The sequence below is a fragment of the Lagenorhynchus albirostris genome, chromosome 1, assembly GCF_949774975.1.
Source record: "Lagenorhynchus albirostris chromosome 1, mLagAlb1.1, whole genome shotgun sequence".
Lineage (NCBI taxonomy): Eukaryota > Metazoa > Chordata > Mammalia > Artiodactyla > Delphinidae > Lagenorhynchus > Lagenorhynchus albirostris.
Genome location: NC_083095.1, coordinates 173,569,081 through 173,593,432, shown reverse-complemented (window position 1 = coordinate 173,593,432; position 24,352 = coordinate 173,569,081). Strand labels below are relative to the sequence as shown.

The window sequence follows — 24,352 nt, the reverse complement described above, 5'->3', positions numbered from 1 at the left end:
GACATGAACCCGTGTCCCCTGCATCGGCAGGCGGACTCTCAACCACTGCGCCACCAGGGAAGCCTGATTCCAGTGTATTTGATCTTAGAGTGGTTTTAGCCCCTCTTCATCAGTCTGGGTCCAACCAAGAGAGAGAGACCACATAGTCATTTGAACAGTGAATGTTTAATATAAAAAATATATAATTTTTTAGTTTAATATTTTAAAAACCCTGGTCTAACAGGGGATTAGAATAACTAGGGATTGGCTAGTAATAAGTAAAGAAAATTCAAATATATAGGACTTGCGGATTCAAGAAGCAGCTAATCCTCCCAGGAATGAGAGCTTCCCAGGAAGAGTTCTCCACCCCGGGCTGAGGTTCTGAGGTTGTTGGAGAGGGAATGGCCTTGGCTCACTGAATGGCACAGGAGTCACTGGTGCCGTGCCAGCTGAACCTGATGGAAATCTGCCCCCTCGGGTACCAGGAGAAGCTGTTCATGGGGATGTGTGTTACTGGAAAAGCTGCTGGGTACTGCTGGCAACTGTGCACTGTAGGAGCCAGGCTTTGGAGAAGCTGCACCAGTGGCAAGAACCACTCCTGGAGAAACCCATGGGTGTTATGTTGCACACAGGAGCCCGCTGAGTGAACACAATAGCCTGAACCAGGAGCAGAAACTCCTCCTACAATGTCTCTCCAGTGCCCTCTACTGACAGCTTAATGTTCTAGCCAACAAAGGAAAAATATTTAAAGGGCCCAGATCCATGAACATGGAGCCAAAAAAAGGATGAAGAGGAGCTAAGAGACAACAAATCAATAACCAGCACATCCATCCTTCTCCCTCACAATCCCTATACTTTACTGGTTTCTTCAAATGTCTGTTGTCTGTGACTTGGTATTTGCATCCTTCTTAGTCAGGGCTCAGTTCAGGTTCATACCATTTTTCTCTTGTTACATCAGCCTTCTGTTCTCCAGCTTATCATCTTTGTCTTCTATTTTCTTCCTATAAAACAAAACTAATGATATTAGCTATAGAATTAAATTCAAACAAGGCTCTTCACAATATGGCCATAGCCCATCTTTCTAGTGCTTTCTTTGGTCACTAAACTTTTTACTGCATCTCAAACATTCCAAGCCCTTTGATGACTTTTTGTTTGCCCTCTTCCCCAAGGTTTCTGCCCCCATCATTTGTGAATTAAGTGTTATTTCAGTGAAGCCTTATCACTTAGGAAATTAGTTGTTGTGTTCTCTTATGACTTTTTAAAAAAATATCTCTGTAATAGCAGTTACCTTATTGTATGATAATTATCATATTCATATGTACCTTATTTCTCTTTATGTTCCTAGGACTTGATACTCATTATGTAAGGGGCATAAATTTCTGTCTTAGTTAAAAATCTGCATTTCCCTTTGTATTATAAGTAGACTTTTTGGTTTCCCCATTTTAAAAGATAAAATATCTTTGTAGCTCTTGAATATTGTAGTCCTTCTGATTCCATTATAATAATGTGGTTTATATTCTACAGTTTTTATTACCTTAAAAAGCACCTTTTGGGCTTCCCTGGTGGCGCAGTGGTTGAGAGTCCGCCTGCTGATGCAGGGGACACGGGTTCGTGCGCCGGTCTGGGAGGATCCCACATGCCGCGGAGCGGCTGGGCCCGTGAGCCATGGCCGCTGAGCCTGCGCGTCCGGAGCCTGTGCTCCGCAACGGGAGAGGCCACAGCAGTGAGAGGCCCGCGTACCGCAAAAAAAAAAAAAAAAAAGTACCTTTTAATGACTTCCCTGGTGGCGCAGTGGTTGAGAGTCTGCCTGCCGATGCAGGGGACACGGGTTCGTGCCCCGGTCCAGGAAGATCCCACATGCCGCAGAGCGGCTGGGCCCGTGAGCCATGGCCTCTGAGCCTGCGCGTCCAGAGGCTGTGCTCCGCAACGGGGGAGGCCACAACAGTGAGAGGCCCGCGTACCACAAAAAAAAAAAAAAAAAAAAAAAAATTTACATTGTTTCAATTGATAAGTACTCTTCAAGTTAAATAGCTTGATAATAATGCTTACTTGATATAAACAACAAGGACTTACTGTATAGCACAGGGAACTGTATTCAATATCTTGTAATAACTTGTAATGGAAAATAATCTGAAAAAGAATACATATATTTATACGTATATAAGTATATGTATATATAACTGAATCACTGCTGTATACCTGAAACGTTGTAAATCAACTATATGTCAGTAAAAAAATAAAAATTAAAAAATAATAATGCTTACTTGGTTGAATTAATCTTTTACAGCCTATACTTAACTTAAGGGACCTTGGATTATCTGAATTAAAAATTGGACAAATTGATCAACTGGTAGACAGTCTACTTCCTGGAATTTGTAAGGACAAAAACGTTTCTTCCCATTGGCATACATCTCATGTATCTGCACAGTCCTTCTTTGAAAATAAATATGGTAAGTTAATATATTTTGTGTCCCAATGAAGGTAAGCCATTACAGTACTATTGATAATTTAATTGATACCACTTATTTTTTTTGATACCACTTATTAATACACCTCTGGTTTCCAGTGTTTCATTACATTGTTGATTAGAGGGTTTTTTTTTTTTTTTTGATTAGAGTTTTGAAATTGTCTCTAGGAAATAGCAGTTTTTTGTTTCTCCGTGCTCTTAGCTAAAAGTAACTTAAGCTAGACATATATATTTTTACCTCTTGGTTTGAATTTAATTTCATTGGCAGCTATATTTGTATATCATATAAAAAAAGATAATCCAAAGGACAAGTGATAGACACTAATATGATGAAGAAATGTGATTAAATTTGCAATGCTTTTAGATAAAAATACAAAAAGCAGAGTCATACATGGGCAAATGAAAGGCAAAACTCATTTTGGTTTTTCTAATATTCGGTAAAATTATTTGTTGTATTTCATGACTTTTTTGTTTGACCGTTAGAAAATTTACTTTTTACAATTTCCCTCCAGGTTGCTTAGATATATTTAGTACTTTACGTTCCTCTTGCTTGTACAGACAACATTCAAGAACTCTTAAAAGAATTTGTTCAGATCTTCAGTACTGGCCAGGTATGAAGCAACAGTTGTACTTATTTTGAAAAAAATAATAGATTTATTTAATCTATTCAGATTTGTCTTTTTTAATGATATTAATGATTAGAAACATTCATTTGTAGCTCACAGTAGAACTTGGAGAATATTTGGAATCAACTAGTTTGGGTATATCTGTGTAATTTTTAACCTGGGAAATATAACTAAATTTTGAATGTGAGTGACAAGTGCCACAGTAAAGGAAACTCTAGGGAGCTCACGTATACCTGCTCCAAAACAATTAAGCACATTTGTTTACTTGTCTCATTTTCAAAATCCCATTGCAATGACAAAAAAAGATAAAAATAAGAAAAAAGTCAGGGCAGCAGCAGAGGGGTTTTGTAAATGGACCAGAAATTTGATGACTTTCTGGAACTTGTAAAGTAGACGAAACCCCATTGATATCAAAATCCAATATGTATTCATTCATATTTATTTAATATCAGGCACTACTGATAGGTGTTAGGCAAGAGTGATAGTTATGTAACTGAAAAAGACATATGTTACCAACCCTCATGACACTTATAGTAGAGTGACATGAAAGAGGTGTGTAATGCTAATTCCAGTAGAACTTAGGAAAAATCCCGAAGTTCTAAGTCAATAATAGTGAGCTCTGGGGTAGCTGATTTAGTGAAACAGTTGAAAGATTGCGAAAAGTGGGCCAGTCACAGAACAGATCTGGCTTGCAACTTTTAGACAAAAGAACACATCTCTAATAAGGTATCCGTGTGTGATGTTGAAAGGGGACTCCTGGTTTGAGGGTTGATGCCAAAGAGAGAAACAAGATAGTAACCCAGGTTACTTTGGACTTGAATCATACACTAAAGGTACCTGCTCATTTACCATAAGTCCATGTTTTGTAGTCTAAATATATTTACCACTTTGATAGTTTTGAGGACTCCTGTCTGCAGTCAGTACTGATCATTGTGTTCTTCTTTACAAATACAAATGGTTTGCAAGAATCTCCATGTTTGAGGAAAATTTATAGCATGAAGGAGAGGCACCAGGTTGGGCAAAGAAATCTCTTTTGTAGTTCTTTGAAGAAATGGTTAATGTAGAAGACAGAAGAATACTTAAGAAGGGATGATACACTCAGTTTTAAATATTCAAGGAAGAAAAAAACTGAGCATGTATTAGGGTATAAAATATATCTTAATAACTTTTTAAAAAGTTAAAACTCAAAGGTCAGATTCTCTGATCATATGATAAAACTGAAGTCAAATAATAGAAAAGATACCTAAAAAAAATTCCTAAATATGTGGAAATGTTTAAAGATACTTTTCTAAGTGTCTTGTGGCTGAAGGGAATTGAAAACAAATTACAGACAGTTATTCCTGAACCACAATGAAAATCTGCATATCTAAATCTTTGGGTTGAGGACAAACTGAAGCTGAAAGCATTGTATGAATTTTAGTAAATAAGATGGGAAATAAATTGATTAAATATTTATTTTTAGAATTTCTTTAAAAGAACGTGAGAAATTAATATGGATAAGACACATTAAATTAAATGAATATAATGGCAAGAAATGGTTTTACTTAATTTAATCAAGAATCAATTTAATTTGAAAAGAAAATAGAACAAACAGTCTGATTAAGAAATGATGAGAAAATACAGTGTTAGAAGTGAAAAGTGGGAACTGTCACAGATAATGAAGATTTTTAAATTGTAATGTATATAATTTTATATTGTAAATAAAAATATGTTGAGACATAATTATTTGAGTTATAAATTACTAGCAAAATTGACCCAGGAAGAGATAAGACAATAACTATAGAATTTGAAAGATAATATCTTTCAAATATAATCTCTTTGCCCCAGAGGCACTAGGCTCAGATGGTTTTATGGCTGTATTCTGTTTTCCAAGGTCAGGAGTCTTCCTGTTATTTAAAACTTTTTTAATAAAGAAAAAGATAGACTAGGCTTCCCTGTTTATTCCATGAGATGACTGATACTAAAATATTAGTACAAAAAGAATACAATAGATTAATTTCACTTAATCTAGATATAGAAATCCTAAGTAAAGTCTAAAAAAGCACATATAGAAATATCCTAAAAATTATGATTAAGGAATACAAGAATGATTTAACATTAGGAAGTATGTTAATTTATCATGTTAATTGATTAGACAAGAAAAGGATTATTATTTGTGTATGATAAAAAGGCATGTGATATATATGCTAACTATTATGCTTCCTAAAAACTTGTAGAATAGATACTTTTAAAATTTCTGAAGTGTATCTGTTAGGTTCTCATTAATATGAGAAACAGGATGTCTAGTATCCTGTTTTTGTTCAGTAATTTGGAGATCCTGAAATATCTGATTAAAAAGAAAAAGGAAGTTTTATATAAGTTAAAAGGGGCAAAATTATAATTAGGTGATACAATTGTTTACCAGAAAATTCAATAAAATCAACTGAAAGGCTGCCCTGGTGCCATAGAAGATAAATGCATAAAAATCAATCGCTTTTTTTTTTTTATCCTAGCAATAGGTTTTATTTACAGTTTGTTCAAAATCCATGAAATCTTGTATCCTGACAAGAAATATGCAACATGATACATATATACACACACAGATGTATATATGTATGCATATGAAACCTGACTGAAAGAAATAAAAGAAGAGCTGAGTAAAATAAAGTGAGAGAGTACTGTAGTCCTTTTCAGAAGAACTTAGTGTTCTAACATTATCAATTTGCACCCAGATTTTCAATGCAACTCCAATCAAAACTCGAAACATTGGTTAGGAAAATAAAGAGTTGATTTTAAATTTGGGCATCAAAAGGGAATCAGATTATTTTCTTACACCTTAAAAAGTTCCAAAGAACTGAAAACAAGTAGAAGTATTAGATGAAGTCAGTAAACTGCCTTTAAAATCTTAGTGTGAGGATGAGACTCTTTAATCAAAGCACTGTGAACAAACCACTAAAGATTAAAAGACATGGCTTCATTAACCTTACAAATTACTGTATCACTTAATTAAAAGACAAAGACATTAAAATAAATGTTTGAAATATACATGACTAAAAGTATATCTTAAAGTATATCCATATTCTGCAAATGAAAATGGAAAAATATGAAAGGTCATGAGTGCTCAGTTCACTAAAGAAATAAAAATAATCAATAAAAATAAAAAATGTGGGCTTCCCTGGTGGCGCAGTGGTTGAGAATCCGCCTGCCAATGCAGGGGACGCGGGTTCGTGCCCCAGTCCGGGAAGATCCCACATGCCGCGAAGCGGCTGGGCCCGTGAGCCCTGGCCGCTGAGCCTGCGCGTCTGGCGCCTGTGTTCCGCAACGGGAGAGGCCACAACAGTGAGAGGCCCGCGTACTGCAAAAAAAAAAAAAAAAAATTAAAAATGTTTTCAAAAATTTTCCTCACTTCTAATCTGAAATGCAAATTGAAACAAAATGTTACTTTCTGCCCATCAGATTTTATACAAATTAAAAAGATTTTTATTTATATTCAGTGCTGCAAAGGATATGGAGGAAAGGACACTCATATTCATTCGTGGGTGTATAAATTCTTGACAACATCCTTTTGGAGGACAGTTTCTTAGTGTTAAACAGTTCAAGTCTCACAGTGTCACTTTTAGGAATGTAGTCTGTGTGTGATGAAAGATAACAGGTACAAGATTTTTAATAAAACTGCAGCATTATTTTTAGCAATAAAAACTAGGAAACAGCTAATGCCCATAGTAGGGAAGAAGATGAGTAAATTGCCATACCCTGATACATGGGAAAACTGTAAACAGCCATTAAACTGAATGCACTGCCTCATCTGTTCTGGAAAATGTCCATGATAAATTGTTAAGGGAAAGAAGACAATTGCAAAAGTTATGTACTATTTTTATAGAAAGGGCATGTTTTAATACATAAAAGTATAGTCATGGAATTGTTCAATTGGTTACTTCTGGAACACTTCAGCACACTTGTAATTAAAGTAATTAAAACGGATTGAATCTATAAATCAACTTTACTTTTTCTTGGTAATTTTAAAATGTAAAAACATAAACAAAGAACTGTGTTAAAAAAATGAGATAATAACTAGGATGTACGGGAATAGTGTCAGAGTTTTGATTCTTACGCATTTTCCTTATAAAAATTTAAAATGAGAAGTAAATATGATACTGTTTGATTCAGTTTTCATACAGTCTCGGGGTTTTAAAACTTTAAAATCAAGGACACGACGTCTGCAGTCCACTTCTGAAAGATTAGCAGAAACACAACATACAGCACCATCATTCGTGAAGGTAATTAGACCTTTTATGCTGTTGTTTGAAAAAGCAGTAATTTTCAAGTCATTAAAAAGAACGTTCAATATCTGATTTCTATTGCTGACTAATAGATTTTCTTCCATCTTTCCACTTAGAATAAAGGATTAATATCCTGTGTAATCAATATAGCTAGAACTCTCCTGGGTGCCAAGCTTATCTTTCCATTAGCCTGTTAGACATCTTCCTCTGTTTTTTTTTTTTCCCTGTCAATCTACACCTGCTTATGTATTCTTGGATAAGTAGCATCCACCCAAGCTAGAAACCTTCTGGACAGCTATGATCTGTCCATCTTCTCTCACCTCCCACATCCATTAATCACTAAAATCCTGTTGATTCAGCCTCTTAAGTATTTATTTCTTAAATCTGTCTTCATCCCCAGTTCCACTGCGTAGATAGACCATAGTTATTTCTTGCCTAGATTCCTCTCATAAACACTCATTTAGTCTCCTTGCCTTTAGTTTTGCTACCTTTAGCCCAGCGTCCAGACTGCCATCCACCAGACTGTCTGAAATGTATCAGTGTAATGGTTGTATTCCTCTGCTTTATTGTCAGACTTCTGCCGTGTATACATACGGCATTTCATCATTTGGCATTCTGCCTACCATTTTTGTGTTCTTATCTTTCAGTGTGCCCCCTCCTCTCCTCCTACCCTCCTCCTCTCCTGGTTTTTTAAAGTCCTGTCAAACAAGATTGTTTATAGCTCTTGAGCACTAAAGGCTGCTGTTTCATGGCTCTGTCAAATTATTCATGCTCTGTGGTTCAGCTGTGCCATTCTCTGTAAGGCCTTTACTGACTTCTTAGGTAGCAGTTGTTTTACCACCATACCTAGTACCTCTAACATAGTATCAAAATGACTTCAAAAACTTAGTTGTTTGTGTATCTCTGCCCAATAGACTGAAAACATTCAGATGATTGGTTATTTATCTTTACATCTTCAGAACTTATACAGGACCAAGTATATGCAAGGTGCTCAGTAAACATTTAATAAATGAATGAGGTTTTTCCTCCAGCAGAAATAAAGGAATGTGACCTATTCTAAGCCATTAGAACCCTAAGTCAACATGTGACCTGTTAAATGTTTTCAGTGTAGTTAGTGGTCTTATGTAGAGAGTTTCTCTATATTAATTGATGCAAGTATAGGATCCAGTGTTAGTTTCCTAGCCATTGATTATTTATTGTTGAGTCTTAATTCTTCACATTGACAATAAAAATTTTTAATTCTAGAATTTTAATGAATTTTTTTGTGAGTGGTTGTTATATTTTGGGGGAGTATTATCTGTATAATCAGCTGATACTGATGTATTGTTTGCATATTTAGGGGTTTCTTTTGCGGGACAGAGGATCAGACATTGAGAGTTTGGACAAACTCATGAAAACCAAAAACATACCTGAAGCTCACCAAGATGCATTTAAAACTGGTTTTGCAGAGGGTTTTCTGAAAGCTCAAGCACTGACACAAAAAACCAATGGTGAGTTGATTTGACAGCATCCATATTTAGGGAAGAATATCTGAAAGAAAGTTATAGTCCTGCCTTTAAGTGATTATAATAACTTTTCTAACAATTTCCCAACATTTTATTGGTTATATTTCGTTATTTTGTATCTTAAGCTGTGGTGTAGAAGTGGGAATACCTGCTGGCACTTTTCACTTTCTGAAGTGAGAAGCCAAAGTCAGCGATAGAAGCATGAGTGGCTTCATGAAGTTTTTGGTAACAGGTGCTGAAAGGCAATCATGGAGATTATGCAAAACATGCCAGGCTCCAATATTGCATGTGGTGAAATGTGATTACCGTCAGTAACCTAATATTTGCATTTCATTGATATGTCATTTCTCATTGATATAATTTGATTTAAGGCTTTTTCTTTTTTCTCCAGATTCTCTAAGAAGAACTCGCCTGATTGTCTTTATTCTGCTGGTAGTTGGCATTTATGGACTCTTAAAAAACCCATTTTTATCTGGTAGAGGCCCTTTATATTTATCTGACTTTTTTCTTTGTCTTTTATATACTCATTTCTTTTTCATAGTTGGTCTATCTAAGGCTTAGAGATAAGAAAACATTAATGTTTATAGTTCCAGGGTCTAGGTATTTCATTCCTAAGTCAAGACTTCTCAGATTGGGTCACTTTAAGATTGTTTTTTGCATTGAAATTAAAGTTCCAAGGATTATGTTAGAGTTGTTTTTTGCATTGAAATTAAAGTTCCAAGGATTATGTTAGAGTGGAAATGTTAGATCTACTTCTGGTAGTGGTTAGTTCCCCAGATTTTTAGAAAATGATACCTATCCAATAATAAAATTTTAAAAACATGTAGAAGAATTTTATAATAGCAATACAAAGTGTAATAGTCATCTGTTTCAAAGACAATAATAAATTGAATTTTGTAAAAATTAACTTATATGGAAAATTACTTTAAATAGAGTCCCAGATTTTCTCAGTTTGCAAGTCTAAAATGAAGTAATAATGTCAGGTTTAAGCGGTTCCAATTGCTTTTTCAACTATCATTCAGTTTTTACCCCGTGTTTTCTCCTTTCTTTATGATGGATTACCTTGAGAGAAAAAAACTGATTTGCAATTAAGAACATTGATTGACCTGTATAAGGAATCATTCCCAGAACTTGCATGTAGCCCCAGTTATTTTAAAATTTGTTAGTGACATCAAACCTGAAATGAGGTTTTAACATCTAGGAATAGCCTTTTTATATCTAGATCTGCCTTCTCTTGTCTCCTTTTTTTCAAAAAAAAACCAATATAGGGATGATAGGTGATATCAGCAGGGTGGTAGAGGGGTGGGATGAGCTCTGATGATTATTCCTTTGTGTTTCTTAATTATGTACAATGGAGTTTGAGAACCATTGGTTTAAATTTTTATTATTCGATATAAGAAGAGGAAAATTCTTAGTTTTAATTGGAAAGGCAAAGGTGTCATTTTATTATGAATCATTTATTCCTTGAATACCATCTCAAAATCCAGAAGACCTAATGTCTACTCCTCACACTGATTAAATATATGTGAACTTAGCTATTTAATTTTTCTGGGCTTTCTTGCATCTGAAAAATAAGGTAGTTAGAATTTTATGAATCTATCAAATATGTAAACATTTGTTTATGTCCCTTTAGTCCGCTTCCGGACAACAACAGGGCTTGATTCTGCCGTAGATCCTGTGCAGATGAAAAATGTTACCTTTGAACATGTTAAAGGAGTAAGTTAAAAAGTTTACCTTGATCTCCTCAAACATTATCTTAATTGTATTTTATTATTCTAAAGGTTGAAATAATAGAAAATATATATATTGGTCTCTGCCCCATGTTCCTGGCACAGACGTCCTAAAACCCTTGTCATTTCCAAAGTGCTAAGAGCACCAGGAGCATCTTTTGTTTTACTGTTTGGTCTTTGACCCCGGTTCCTGACACAGGGCTTCTGAGTCCCTTAGAATTTCCTGGGTGATAGCAGTTTCCTTTGTTCTTTTTTTTTTTCCGCCTTGGCCACACTGCACGCAACTTGCCGGATCTTATTTTCCCAAACAGGGATTGAACCCGGGCCCATGGCAGTGAAAACTTGGAGTCCTAACCACTGGACCACCAGGGAATTCCTGCAGTGTCTTTTGTTCAAATGAGGTGGCTCTGGTGGGTGCCTGGATGGGGGCCAGTCACCAGAAGGACCCAGCCATGATTAGGGTCTTAGAACTTTCACCTCCACTCTGTTCTCCAGAGAGGGGAGAGGGGCTGGAAAGGGAGTTAATAATTGATCATGTCTATGTGAGGAAACTCCCATAAAAATCCCAACAGATCCGGGTTCAGGGAGCTTTCAGTTGGTGAACACATGGAGGTGTGAGGACAGTAGCGTTTTCAGAGAGGACGTGGAGGGGCCTGTGCCTCTTCCTATGTCCCTTGCCCTACCTGTCTCTTCCTTCTGGCTGTTCTGAGTTATATCCTTTCATAATAAACCAGTAGTCTAGCACCTAAACTGGTTTCCTGGGTTCTCTGAGCTGCTCTAGCAAATTAATCAAACACAAGGAGGGGTTGTGGGAACCTCCAATTTATAGCCAATTGGTAGAAGCACAGAGACAACCTAGATTTGGGATTGGCATCTGAGGTGTGTGTGTGTGGTGCTAAGTCTTGTGGGACTTTGGCCCAAAGATGTGTTTCACATTCACCCCTTCCCAGGTACTTTCTTTTTAACACTGTCCAATGTACTTGAGCTTTCTCACTGAGAGTTATTTAAAGTTGTGTAATGTGAGGTTGCAGTTTGGCTGCAAATATGTTATTACGGCAGTGTAATTTAAATAAATATGTGAAAGTACACATGCAGAGAGGCATTTTAAATTTACATTGGTAGCCAACATTTTTAAATTGAAGTTTCACCCGCAAAAAGAGTTCCGTATTGTTTGTTCATTTGTTTTTTGAACACTGAAGCCTGGAGTGCTAGGCCTGTATTCTCTGGCAGAGCCATGTTGTGGTTGTCTTTAAAGGGACTGTTGCTTTCCAGTTCAGCACATTGCCACCACTATTGTTTTACATCTGGCCTTCTGCACTCATTGATTGATACCGTTTTGCCACTAGGAATTTGCATTTGTGACTTCTGGTTATATGCTGACTAGGAAAATGGCTCACCATTTCTGATAGGCATCTTAATCTTACATCAGAGTTTTAAAGTTGAACTCGTTTTCTGATTGCCATTTTTGTTGGCCAGATTGGGCTTTATTTTTGCTAGGGATCTCAATTCTGCAATATTTTATATTTTGGAGATTAAATCTCTTAAATTTTTTTTACCACAGCCATTTATAAAACAATATTAGTACACTATAGCTTAATTTTTTTTTTTTTTTTTTACTGTACGCGGGCCTCTCACTTTGTGGCCTCCCCCGTTGTGGAGCACAGGCTCCGGACGCGCAGGCTCAGCGGCCATGGCTCACGGGCCCAGCCGCTCCGCGGCATGTGGGATCTTCCCAGACCGGGGCACGAACCCGCGTCCCCTGCATCGGCAGGCGGACTCTCAACCACTGCGCCACCAGGGAAGCCCTATAGCTTAATTTTTGTCACTGTCTTTTGGCATTTGTCAGGAACTAAATCGTTTATAATCTAGTAGTAGTTCCTTGTAATGAAAATGATCTCATAACTAATCACAAATTAATGTTATAACTTAAACACAGACTCCCTTATCATTAATATATAGTAAGTCCACATAATTTGCCATTGAAGCTTATAACCAGGTCCAAAACAGTTTTGGATTTGAAACTTACTAGGTGACTCTTTATATTAAATGCCACTGACACATTTAACGAGAATTTTGAATATAACAGTTCTTTTTAACCAAAGGAAGCAGTTAAAAAGGGTTTTTGTTGGGATATATAAGGAGACTTCATATAACTGGCATTGAGGGTCGGGAGAAAACTCTTGAGTATTTCTAAAGGGGCCTTTTTGTATACTTTCACTGAAACAAAAAGCCAAGTTAATTTAATCTGCAGTTAAATTTATGATATTCAAAGAGGGTATCTTGGTAATATAATAATTACTTGGTAAATTGTATCACTTTAGGTGGAGGAAGCTAAACAAGAATTACAAGAAGTTGTTGAATTCTTGAAAAATCCACAAAAATTTACTGTTCTTGGAGGTAAACTTCCGAAAGGTAAGATATCTTCCCTTTCGCATAACTTGACAAAATACTGTAATATGTCACTAATTTAACTTTTATCAAATTTGATCAAAGTTTAATTCTTAATTGCTATTTTACAAATAAGTGCTCATTCTGAACATACTGTTCTGTAATCTTTTTTTGTGGTAATTTAAAATTTTGTTATAATTTCAAACTTTAAGTAAATTGCAACAATAAATAGTACAAAGAACTCCCTCCAGGGCTTCCCTGGTGGCGCAGTGGTTGAGGGTCCACCTGCCGATGCAGGGGACATGGGTTCGTGCCCCGGTCCGGGAGGATCCCACATGCCGCTCCAGCTGGGCCCGTGAGCCATGGCCGCTGAGCCTGCATGTCTGGAGCCTGTGCTCTGCGGCAGGAGAGGCCACGGCAGTGAGAGGCCCGCATACCGCAAAAAAACAAAAAAAAACTCCCTCCATACTTTTAACTCATGAGACTCAAAATTTTTTTAACATTTTGTTCTATTTGCTCATTCCTTTCTTTACATACCATGTAATTTTTAAACCATTTGCAAGTGAATTATAGATGTCATGCTCCTTTGCCCCTAAATACCTCATTGTGTATTTCCTAAGAATTACGGATATTCTCTTTACACCATTTCAGTACAGTTATTAAAATCAGGAAATTTAACATAGATCCAAAACTATTAATCTAATTCAAAGTCATATTCAAATTTCAGCATTTGTCCCAATATGTAAACAGTATTTAAATGATACAGGAGAATTAGTTAAGGAGCAGATCCTGAAGTGAATCATTAGTAGAGACAAATACATTTTGGCTATGGTTCAAAATATTGGTGATTGATGTGCCTTCAACTGCAAAGCTATATAAATTAATAATTATTTGTTATAAGTTCATGTCAGGCTTTGTTTCTGATTTTTAATTTGAACCATTCTTGTTTATTTTTTCTTTTAGGAATTCTTTTAGTTGGACCGCCAGGGACAGGAAAGACACTTCTTGCCCGAGCTGTGGCCGGAGAAGCTGATGTTCCTTTTTATTATGCTTCTGGATCAGAATTTGATGAGATGTTTGTGGGTGTGGGAGCCAGCCGTATAAGAAATCTTTTTAGTAGGTTTTAACGTATCTTTCATACAGTACTAATTTCTCTTAACTTTAGAGGAAGAGGGTTTCTTACCCTTTCTTTGCTACCTGTTTCTGATTGATATAGTTGGCTGAAATTGTAGGGTTCTGGTTTCGGATAACTTAGTGTGTGAGCTAAAATAGAACTGTACTTTTTTCCCCCAATTAGTCGGAAGAGCTAGTGGAAGTGCTAGATTGCTGGGTGAGGCTGGCGGCCTCACCAATTTATTGAAAAAGCTGTTACTTTTATTAGAAACAAAAAATGCTTCTCAAGATGTTGGCAACAAGTCATAGTATAGACATCTGTTTCAAACAGTGTACTTCTCCCTTCAATTATAAATTATATTCCAGTTGGAGGAGGAATACCTCCTTAGCTATGGGAAGTAGAAGTATTTGAGGGACTGTGTAAGCTGGTCTCCTTGTACACAAACCATGCATTTCCTCCCCAAAGTATCATATTCAGAAACCAAAGATCACAGATACATTTAGGGATCCCATAGTAGTCACAGAGCCAAAATGACATATCACTCCTTGTTGATTACAAGGCAGAAGTTCCTGGACAATATTGTGACCAGTAGATGTTTTAATATCTGTAAGAGCTTTAGCCCAGGCTGAAGTGCTCACCAACCACAAAAATGTGGCAACAAGAGTAACAACAAAGTCAACCATGGGAAGTTTTCGACTATCACGATACACGTTCGTGTAACCAACATAGAGCAGCGATGCAGTACAGGAAGACAAAGACTGCAAAAGTAACATAGAATTGTGCAGAAGAAGAGTAATCTCCAATAAGGACATGATTTTTCCAATCTACATCACACATATTTACACCTTGATGTGCCTGAAATGATGCTTCATTCAACCTGAATTGATAACCCAAAGTAGCTGTGATCGTTTTATTGTCAGAAACTTTAGGATGACAAGCCACTTGAATTTCTGTTTTGCCCTTAAAACCTCCACAGGTGGCAAAAGCAAAGATAGAAGTAATCCATTCGAGGACCTTGATGAAGCCGAGCAGCTTCTTGAGCTGGTTGAGGTTGAGCTGGAAGGAGGACATCCTCTGGGGGAAGGAGGGAAAGAGAGTCAGGACAGTGGGGCGGAGGAGGAGGGGGACCAAAGAGACAGAGCTGCCTGGCTGTGAGAAAGGGCAAGTGGGGCGGGCCTATCAGTTCTTTAGTATGTATTTAAAAAGTATTTGCCTCAAATCTGATTGTATATGGTTTGTACAACTAGGAAGAATGAATACTCAATGGTATAATTTTTTTTTTCTTCTGAGGCTACTGTTCTTAAATCAGTTTAAGAAGGACCTCCTTTTATGTATTTTCTCCGTACTGAATGTCTTTTTTTGGCTTTTTAACTGTCTTACAAGTTGTTAAATATTTATGCAATTTTATTTTAAAAGTATTGATTTTATTAAACTTATTTGAATCTTTTCTGTCTTCTTAGGGGAAGCAAAAGCAAATGCCCCGTGTGTTATATTTATTGATGAATTAGATTCTGTTGGTGGGAAGCGAATTGAATCTCCAATGCATCCATATTCACGGCAGACCATAAATCAACTTCTTGCTGAAATGGATGGGTAATTGAATCTTCCTGTCTTTAGAATTTGGTGATATATTTGGTAGCATACCAGAGATAGGAAAAATTTTGTTTATAGGCAACAGAGTAGTCCCTCGTGCAAGAAGTAAAGACAAGCTATTTTGACTATTGTATTGTTTTTACTAATGGGATCATTGATAATTGTTATATCAACTTTTCTTAAATTAAAAAATAGATTTTTCATTTACTGTAGCATGACAGGAAAGCAGTGATTCCAGCTGAAAGTAGTAGTCTCTTTGGAGATGTAAAGAGAGAATACCCTTATCCCTGCACTGTTTGTGACTAGCTTTGAGTGTTGCTGTAGATCAAAAAAATGTTTCTTAAAGTCATATAAGACATTCTGGAAGTCTAGGAGCAAATAATTTGAATTGGTAAAGTTGAAAATAATTTTTCAAAAATTAGTCGGGAACTCAAGCTTTTTGTGTCAGGTCATCTCTTCCTAACTAGAAAAATTATTATGAAGGTATGTAACCACAGATGATTTGGTGATTTATTATTAACACTTTTATTGAAGTGCACTGGCATTTTAAAAAACAATTAGAGATGCCTTATCATTTTGGGCTTTAAAAAGATCAATCCCTTTTCTTTGCTGTCAGTAAGATTAATGATAAACAGTTTTGCATAGAACATTTCTACATGTGTGCTGTTTTAATTTTCAATGAAAAGGTCCTTTTTTTTTTTAATAGTTTTAAACCCAACGAAGGAGTTATCATCATAGGAGCCACGAACTTCCCAGAGGCATTAGATAAGTAAGTATTAAAATTTTTGTGATATATTCTAGAATAGTGATGAACTTTAAAAACATTGTGCTAAGTGAAGGAAACCCATCACAAAACATCACATATTATATGATTGCTTTTATATGAAATGTCTAGAATAAGCAGATCCATAGCAACAGAAAGTAATTTAGTGGTTGCCAGAGGTTAGGGAAAATGGGGAATAACTGCCAGTAGATTTGGGGTTTCTTTCAGCTGGAGGAGAGGGGGAGGGGGTAAAAATTCTCTAAAATTAGATTGTGGTGATGGTTGGGCAACTCTGAATATATTAAAAACCACTGGGTTACACTACGAAATGTAAAATAGATAGCTAGTGGTCAGCAGCGGCACAGCACAGGGAGATCAGCTCGGTGCTTTGTGACCACCTAGAGGGGTGGGATAGGGAGGGTGGGAGGGAGGCGCAAGAGGGAGGGGATATGGGGATATATGTATATGTATAGCTGATTAAATTTGTTACACAGCAGAAACTAACACACCATTGTAAAGCAAATTTATACTCCAATAATGATGTTAAAAAGAAAACTACACTGGGTTTTCGACTTCAAATTCTATGATATGAAAATTGTATCTCAGTAAAGCTCTAAAAGAGTCTTCTCACAACTTAAACATCACAAAGCTTTTGGGTGGGGGGTGGAGAGGATTTTTAGAATAAAATTTACTATAGTTTAAAATTTTTATTGGTTTTATTATATAGAAGTTATTCATACTTTCATTTGATCTAATAGTTAGTTCTTGCTTAAGACTCTAGTTTAACATTTTGTACTTAATAGCAGTAAGATGGATGTGTAGCGCTCATAATAGATTGCTGTAGAATTATTTGTTCCTTGACTGGCTGACTTGCATATCTTTGTCTCTGACGGGTTGTATGCTATCTAGATGCACACATTTATCTATATGAACCTTTGTTCTGCCTTCCGGTTATTGAAACTGTTATTTGAGCCACGTTTTATAAGGAACTAATCTGAATATTTATGTTCAAAATAAATATTTGTTGCCATTGTCTTTCCATCTTCTCTTTAGGATGTCAGTCCTGTTTAACTTGACCTTCAGCACAGTCAGCTTATTAATTTATATTTTCTTTTTGTATTCTCCCTTTAGCGCCTTAATACGTCCTGGTCGTTTTGACATGCAGGTTACAGTTCCCAGGCCAGATGTAAAAGGTCGAACAGAAATCTTGAAGTGGTATCTCAATAAAATAAAGTTTGATCAGTGTAAGTCTTAATTCGGTGATACAGACATTATCTCCATAAAATGGTAATATATCAATCCACCCTGTTTGTGGTCCTTACTCAGGATGTCTTAAAAGACAAATTCCTTTAAATGTCTGTTTTTCTCTCCTCTTGTTTGTCCATAAAGTCCATTTCTCAGTTAATGTGTATCCAGAGATTCTGTCATTTTGAATCCCGATTCTAAACAAAGTTTTCTTTGAGTACTTAGATAATACTTGATGAATCTATGTATAAATGTTTCTTTAGATGAATGTAAAATATAAAATAATATAAAAAGCACCTGTATATTATGAGCATAGTACCTTATGATATAGTCACTTTGGGGCCAAAAGAGGGGAAGCAAACTATAAAACAAAACACATGGAAATATTATAGAACCACATGAGTAATAAAAGCAGCTATTAAAGCTGCAGTATTTTCAAAGATATCTGAATCAATTCATAAAACCAAATGTGTTTCCGATAATAAGGGGGGCTATTATGTCCAAAGTTATTCCAAGATGAAATTCTGAAAACAAAACGTTGTCTATGAATGTGCTTTTTCAGTTTGTGGTTAGGCCATAATTAAAGGTTTGTAAATCGTTATCTGGCAACTCTACCTTTCTTTGTTTATCACAAAGTTATTTAAATGTAAGAACTTTTGTCATTTGTCCCAATGACAATTTTAATGGTGTGTTTAATAGCAGTTTTGGCTTTTTCCCCTTAGAATTTAGTGAAGTAAGCTTTTGTAAAATTACAGTTCATGATGGCTATCTTCTTTCTTTTGCAATGTGAGTTCTTTATGAAGAGCTTTTTATTAGCTCTTCTGAAATTTTAATATTGTGTCCTGTCTGCATATAGCTGTTGATCCAGAAATCATAGCTCGAGGTACTGTTGGCTTTTCTGGAGCAGAGTTGGAGAATCTTGTGAACCAAGCTGCTTTAAAGGCAGCTGTTGATGGAAAAGAAATGGTTACAATGAAGGAACTAGAGTTTTCCAAGGATAAAATCCTAATGGGTAGGTTTTCTTTTTTTCTTCTTCTTTTTTCCCTATCTTATACTGTTCATTATGTTAGAGGAAAATTTCTTTTTTTTTAAATTGCCACTTGGTAATTTTTGGTTTGGTGGTACTTCACTCTTTATTTATTTATTTATTTATTTATTGGCTGCATTGGGTCTTTGTTGCTGTGTGCGGGCTTTCTCTAGTTGCGGCGAGCGGGGGCTACTCTTCATTGCGGTGCACAGGCTTCTCATTGCGGTGGCTTCTCTTCTTGTGGAACATGGGCTCTAGGAGCGTGGGCTTCAGTAGTTGTGGCTTACGGGCTCTAGAACTCAGGCTCAGTAGCTGTGGCACACGGGCTTAGTTGCTCCGCGGCATGTGGAGTCTTCCTGGACCAGAGCACGAACCCATGTCCCCTGCATTGGCAGGTGGATTCTTAACCACTGTGCCACCAGGGAAGTCCGAGAAAAAAACTCTTAATTTTGAGAGAAAGTTTATAAAAAATAAAGGTATAGAAACATGCAAATACATACTCTAACAGAGCAACACAGTTTGGCCTTTTACAGAACAAATATATTATAACTTATATTACACTCTTTGCGGGGCATGAGTGCCCATGTCTTTCCTCTTGTCTGATATTGCTGATAAAAGAATAGTTAATTTTACTGTTTTTCAGTATTTAATTTTTATTTTAAATCTTGAATTGCCTTCAAAACAGGTTAGTTATGATATTCCTGTTAAATTAGAAGTTTATTTTCTAGAAATAGAATTAAGCTTTTCCTTTTGATATAAGGATTAAGATGATAGTTTTTACAGTTTGGTTTTCAGTTGACAAATTATGGTTTACATGTGTTGTAGAGTGGAGTCAACTCATTTTTTAAACTTTCACACTTTTAAAATATTTATTAATGACATTAAATCATATTACTCTAAGAATGACTTTGAGGCAAAGGAGCTTCATTCATTTAAATATACCTTCCTAATGGAGTATTTTACTTAAGTAAATTTTTATTCTTAGGGCCTGAGCGTAGAAGTGTGGAAATTGATAACAAAAACAAAACGATCACAGCGTATCATGAATCTGGTCATGCTATTATTGCATACTACACTAAAGATGCTATGCCTATCAACAAAGCTACAATCATGCCACGAGGGCCAACACTTGGACATGTGAGTATCTTTAGTTTTTCTTTTCTTTCAGATAGTGCTCCCCAGGAGCTTATATAGGAAATTGCTGATGAAAACATTTCAAAAGAAAATTCAGCTACTTCCTAGGTGTGTTGATACTTTCTTCTTTAACTTTCTCAACTGTCTTGAAATCAGACATACTTGTGAAATTTATCTGCTAATAAAGGATATCCTTAATATTTCAGATAATATATTTACATTATGAAATGTAATTCAGGAATGACAGCAAAATATAATTCTTAAATATGTAGTTGTTCTTTTCCTCTCAAAAGAAATTATGTATCATAGTGACTGGTTCAATAGTTTTTCTAAGTTTTTTCTCATTGAGTAGAAGTTTCATTTTCATATCTAATTATAGACATTTTATTCTTATTTATTTATTTAATTTTATTTTTGGCTGCGATGGGTCTTCTTTGCTGCATGCGGGCTTTCTCTCATTGAAGCGAGAGGGGGCTGCTCTTCATTGCAGTGCGTGGGCTTCTCATTGCAGTGGCTTCTCTTGTTGCAGAGCACAGGCTCTAGGCGCGCGGGCTTCAGTAGTTGTGGTACATGGGCTCAGTGATTGTGGCTTGCAGGCTCTAGAGCGCGGGCCCAGTAGTTGTGGCGCACAGGCTGAGTTGCTCTGCGGCATGTGGGATCTTCCCAGACCAGGGCTCGAACCATGTTCCCTGCATTGGCAGGCAAATTCTTAACCACTGCACCACCAGGGACGTCCCTATAGACATTTTAAACATTTTTGTGCAACGAGGGACAAACAGTTGTATTGTAGCATTAACTACTTATTATTTATAAACTGCACTTTTGTTTTCCTCATTTTATACATAGCTGGTTTGGTCATCAATCACCATGACCATCTCTATTAAATGCCGCTGAGCTTTCAGCATCATGGTATTAAGTAAGGTCATGGGAGACAAATGATAATTCAGGTTAATTAATGTAAGTGTTTCAAAACTGTGTCTGAATTTTTTCTTTGCTTTTCAATTGTCTAGGTGTCCCTGTTGCCTGAGAATGATCGATGGAATGAAACTAGAGCTCAGCTTCTTGCTCAGATGGATGTCAGTATGGGAGGAAGAGTGGCAGAGGAACTTATATTTGGAGCTGATCATATTACAACAGGTTGGCTGTAAAGAATAGCTTTGGTTCAAATTGTGTTTGTTGGTTTAAAGATTTTTTTTTTAACCTGAGTTTTATGTATATTTTAAAATGTTAGGTGCTTCCAGTGATTTTGATAATGCAACCAAAATAGCAAAGCAGATGGTCACCAAATTTGGAATGAGTGAAAAGGTAATGGCTAATTTTAATCCTTCCTCATGTATCAAATGTTGATGTGCCAAGTGTCTCTTTGTGAGATAGGGCTCTCATTATAAGTTGATAGATTTTCCCCTATCTCATTCCAGATGGATTTAACAAAGCTTACTCTAAACTAAATGTCATTTTCTGAGAAATGTAACATACTCTTTCCATTCTAGCTGCTCAAACAGTAAGAGTTATTACTTCATGAATTAACCAAATGATAATATAAATTCTTTAGCTTTTTTTATTCATATGACATCGAAGACCTACTTGTTGAGCTTGCTTACTTTGCCCTTTCCACATACTTCACGTTCCTACATTATCACTGTGGCTCCATAAAGCGATTCCAGTACTCTGTGAAGTGTGGATTTCTGGACCAGAATAGCTGCTAAGGTTTTCTAAGAAGGTACTCAGAACAATACTTAGGATTTAACATTTTCTCTCTTGCTGACACTTTTTAGTATTATACTTGCAGAAGAATAATGAAGTTTTTTTGCCCTCAAGGGCATTTTTATATTGTATTTTTTCCTTGCCCCCATGATATTTATTTTCTTATGTATAGGATAGTACTTCCTCTGTTACATACATTAGTGTTGGAGGTTTTTCTGTTGGATTTCTTTCTTTTCATTGATTTTAGCTTGGAGTTATGACCTACAGTGATACAGGGAAACTGAGTCCAGAAACTCAATCTGCTATTGAACAGGAAATCAGAATCCTTCTGAGGGTAATGATCTTTTTTTTTTTAATGTTTATCTATTTAGTCAAAATGTGCCTAAATATTTGGGTGCTTGCAAAAAACCTAAAGTTCCTGTTTTATAAAGGTAATACGTGCACCGTTGCTGCCGTGATTAAATATGTCATAGACTGGAACCCCTGATCATAGACTGGATCTTTATTTTATTCTGGCCATAGGTTAAGAACTATACATATATATATATATATATATATATATTTTTTTTTTTTTTAATAAATTTATTTATTTTATTTTTGGCTGCGTTGGGTCTTTGTTGCTGCACTTGGGCTTTCTCTAGTTGCAGCAAGCAGGGGCTGCTCTTCATTGCGGTGGCTTCTCTTGTTGCTGAGCACGGGCTCTAGGGCGCGGGCTTCAGTGGCTGTGGTGCGGGGCTTCAGTGGTTGTGGCGCATGGGCTTAGTTGCTCCGTGGCATGTGGGACCTTCCTGGACCAGGGATTGAACCCACGTCCCCTGCATTGGCAGGCGGATTCTTAACCACTGTGCCACTAGGGAAGCCCAGAACAATTTACATTGTGATTTAAATATTCAGTTCTACTTTAGCTGATATATTTCTAATATTTTATGTATTTTCTTTAATTTGATTATTTTACTTGGACATGGTTATGTTCAAAATGTCTAGTAATTGTATTGTGCTTATATGACCTGTGTTTCTTGGTGTTGGTAAATTCATTTTTACATTTTCCACCCAATTTTATAAGGACAAAAATATAATTCACTAGTAAAATATTGGCATAAACATTGTACAGGCAAATATGACACTGCCAAAAATGAACTGTTATTACTGCCATTATTCATAAGCTGATAAACTTAATTCAGACTCACCTTTGGAAAGAGAGTTGAAGGATTTAAGTGAAAAGTTCAAGGTGGGTTGCAAAAAAAAAAAATCAAATGTATGGAAGTCAGGGATCACCTTTAATGATACTGTATTACGGTATTGAGAGGTAAGTGTTTTACCAAGTAAAAGAATGGAAATTATATCTTTTCTGGCCATTCTAGATTGAGTAAATTGGTGAAATCTCAAGAGGCAAAAGGAGCAAACTCCCTTTCCTTTTAGCATGTATTTTGAAAAGAGAAATAGATATCTGTGTTCACAGACCTTATTTAGAAAGCAGATGAGTACAATGTATACTTTTATTTCTAGCTTTTTGTTTAAGTAGTCCTCAGTTATCTCTATGATAGATTTTGAGGTTAAAAATATAACATTTGAAAGTATGAAAGAGTTATCTTTAGGGAACCAAGCTTTTAAATGCTTTTATCTTTCATAAATAGAAGTCAATAGATTTTATAGTTTTTTAGGGTACATAAAGGCTTTTTATCTCATTTAGGGTTTTTGCTTCTCCTAAGGTTTCTGCCTCTTACATATCTGCTTTGTATTTCAGGATTCGTATGAGCGAGCAAAACATATCTTGAAGACTCATGCAAAAGAGCACAAGAATCTAGCAGAAGCTTTATTGACCTATGAGACTTTGGATGCCAAAGAGATTCAGATTGTTCTTGAGGGGAAGAAATTGGATGTGAGATGATAGCTCTTGATGCATTGTTGGTTTTATTGCAAGACCATAAGTAGCACTGCAGTAGTCGTATTTTGCAACACTTTTCTCCCATTCTTGGTATCACTCAAGGGTGTGAAACACTTTGTCAGTCTTTTGTCACATTTATCTAATTTTGATTATTCTCATGATGGACACCTACTGCAAATAGCAATTTATTAAAGAAAATAAAGAACTATCAGGATTGAAAACAGCTTGTTTGAGAAATGTCAATCAGTTATTAAGTTGAAAATAAGTAATGATTTTATGGTTGGTTACAGTGCTAGATGTGAATAGAAATTGTGCCTTTAGCTCTTGGGAAGTATTTTTACTTAGGAAAATAAAATTCTTGAAGGATTGTCTTTATTTCTAGATAGTACCACTTATCTTTGATAAAGAAATGATGCTATTTGGCTATTGGTAAATCATATTTCTACATACATCAGTGGAAACTTCATTAAGATGCACTTAATTATGATCTAGATTGACCATATATAAAGTGTTTTTTAAAAAATCTAAGAGTAGAGAAATGTGAACCTACAGATACAATTGGAATTTAAATGATTATTATAAGCTTTTTAAAATGCAGCTTGCATTTTCATGGTCTTTTTTTTTTTTAACATTACTATCACTCTGAAAATGAAGTTTATTTCAGAGCAGCAGTATTTTGTTAAATAAACAAGTAACACACCTCAAATTATGAATAACTATGTAATTATGCTTTGCATTAAAACCAAAATAAAACCAAAAACCCAGTCCCGTTCAGAGTGAACTTTTGAATTATGCTGTGTTAGAAATGGAAAGTTGTGTTTATTTTTCAGTCAGATTTTGTGAATATGAATGTGTTACAGAATTTACAGATGACTTTATTTAACTCAGTAGAAAAATTATTTTAGAGCACATTGTATTGGTTTTACAACCATA

General features: G+C 35.8%; 1 protein-coding gene and 1 pseudogene across 3 annotated transcripts in view; one reads left to right on the top strand and one right to left on the bottom strand.

The window, feature by feature from the left end:
- Positions 1–23,642, top strand: part of YME1L1 (YME1 like 1 ATPase) — a 30,941-nt gene extending 7,299 nt beyond the window's left edge. The window contains exons 3-19 of one of the 3 annotated variants that reach the window (XM_060160329.1): positions 2,267–2,429; positions 2,959–3,057; positions 7,219–7,328; positions 8,671–8,821; positions 9,228–9,311; positions 10,470–10,552; positions 12,888–12,978; positions 13,918–14,070; positions 15,529–15,661; positions 16,368–16,430; positions 17,556–17,668; positions 18,526–18,681; positions 19,682–19,833; positions 20,841–20,967; positions 21,062–21,135; positions 21,782–21,868; positions 23,279–23,642. In XM_060160329.1, the coding sequence (XP_060016312.1) occupies positions 2,267–2,429; positions 2,959–3,057; positions 7,219–7,328; positions 8,671–8,821; positions 9,228–9,311; positions 10,470–10,552; positions 12,888–12,978; positions 13,918–14,070; positions 15,529–15,661; positions 16,368–16,430; positions 17,556–17,668; positions 18,526–18,681; positions 19,682–19,833; positions 20,841–20,967; positions 21,062–21,135; positions 21,782–21,868; positions 23,279–23,422 (1,983 nt within the window). In that variant the 3' untranslated portion in view covers positions 23,423–23,642. Of the gene's footprint in view, positions 1–2,266; positions 2,430–2,958; positions 3,058–7,218; positions 7,329–8,670; positions 8,822–9,227; positions 9,312–10,469; positions 10,553–12,887; positions 12,979–13,917; positions 14,071–15,528; positions 15,662–16,367; positions 16,431–17,555; positions 17,669–18,525; positions 18,682–19,681; positions 19,939–20,840; positions 20,970–21,061; positions 21,136–21,781; positions 21,869–23,278 lie in introns of those variants that run through there. The other 2 variants (XM_060160338.1, XM_060160348.1) reach the window with 2 other exon arrangements.
- On the bottom strand, positions 14,423–15,218 carry LOC132504095 (synaptophysin-like protein 1; annotated as a pseudogene).
- Positions 23,643–24,352: the final 710 nt, after the last annotated feature.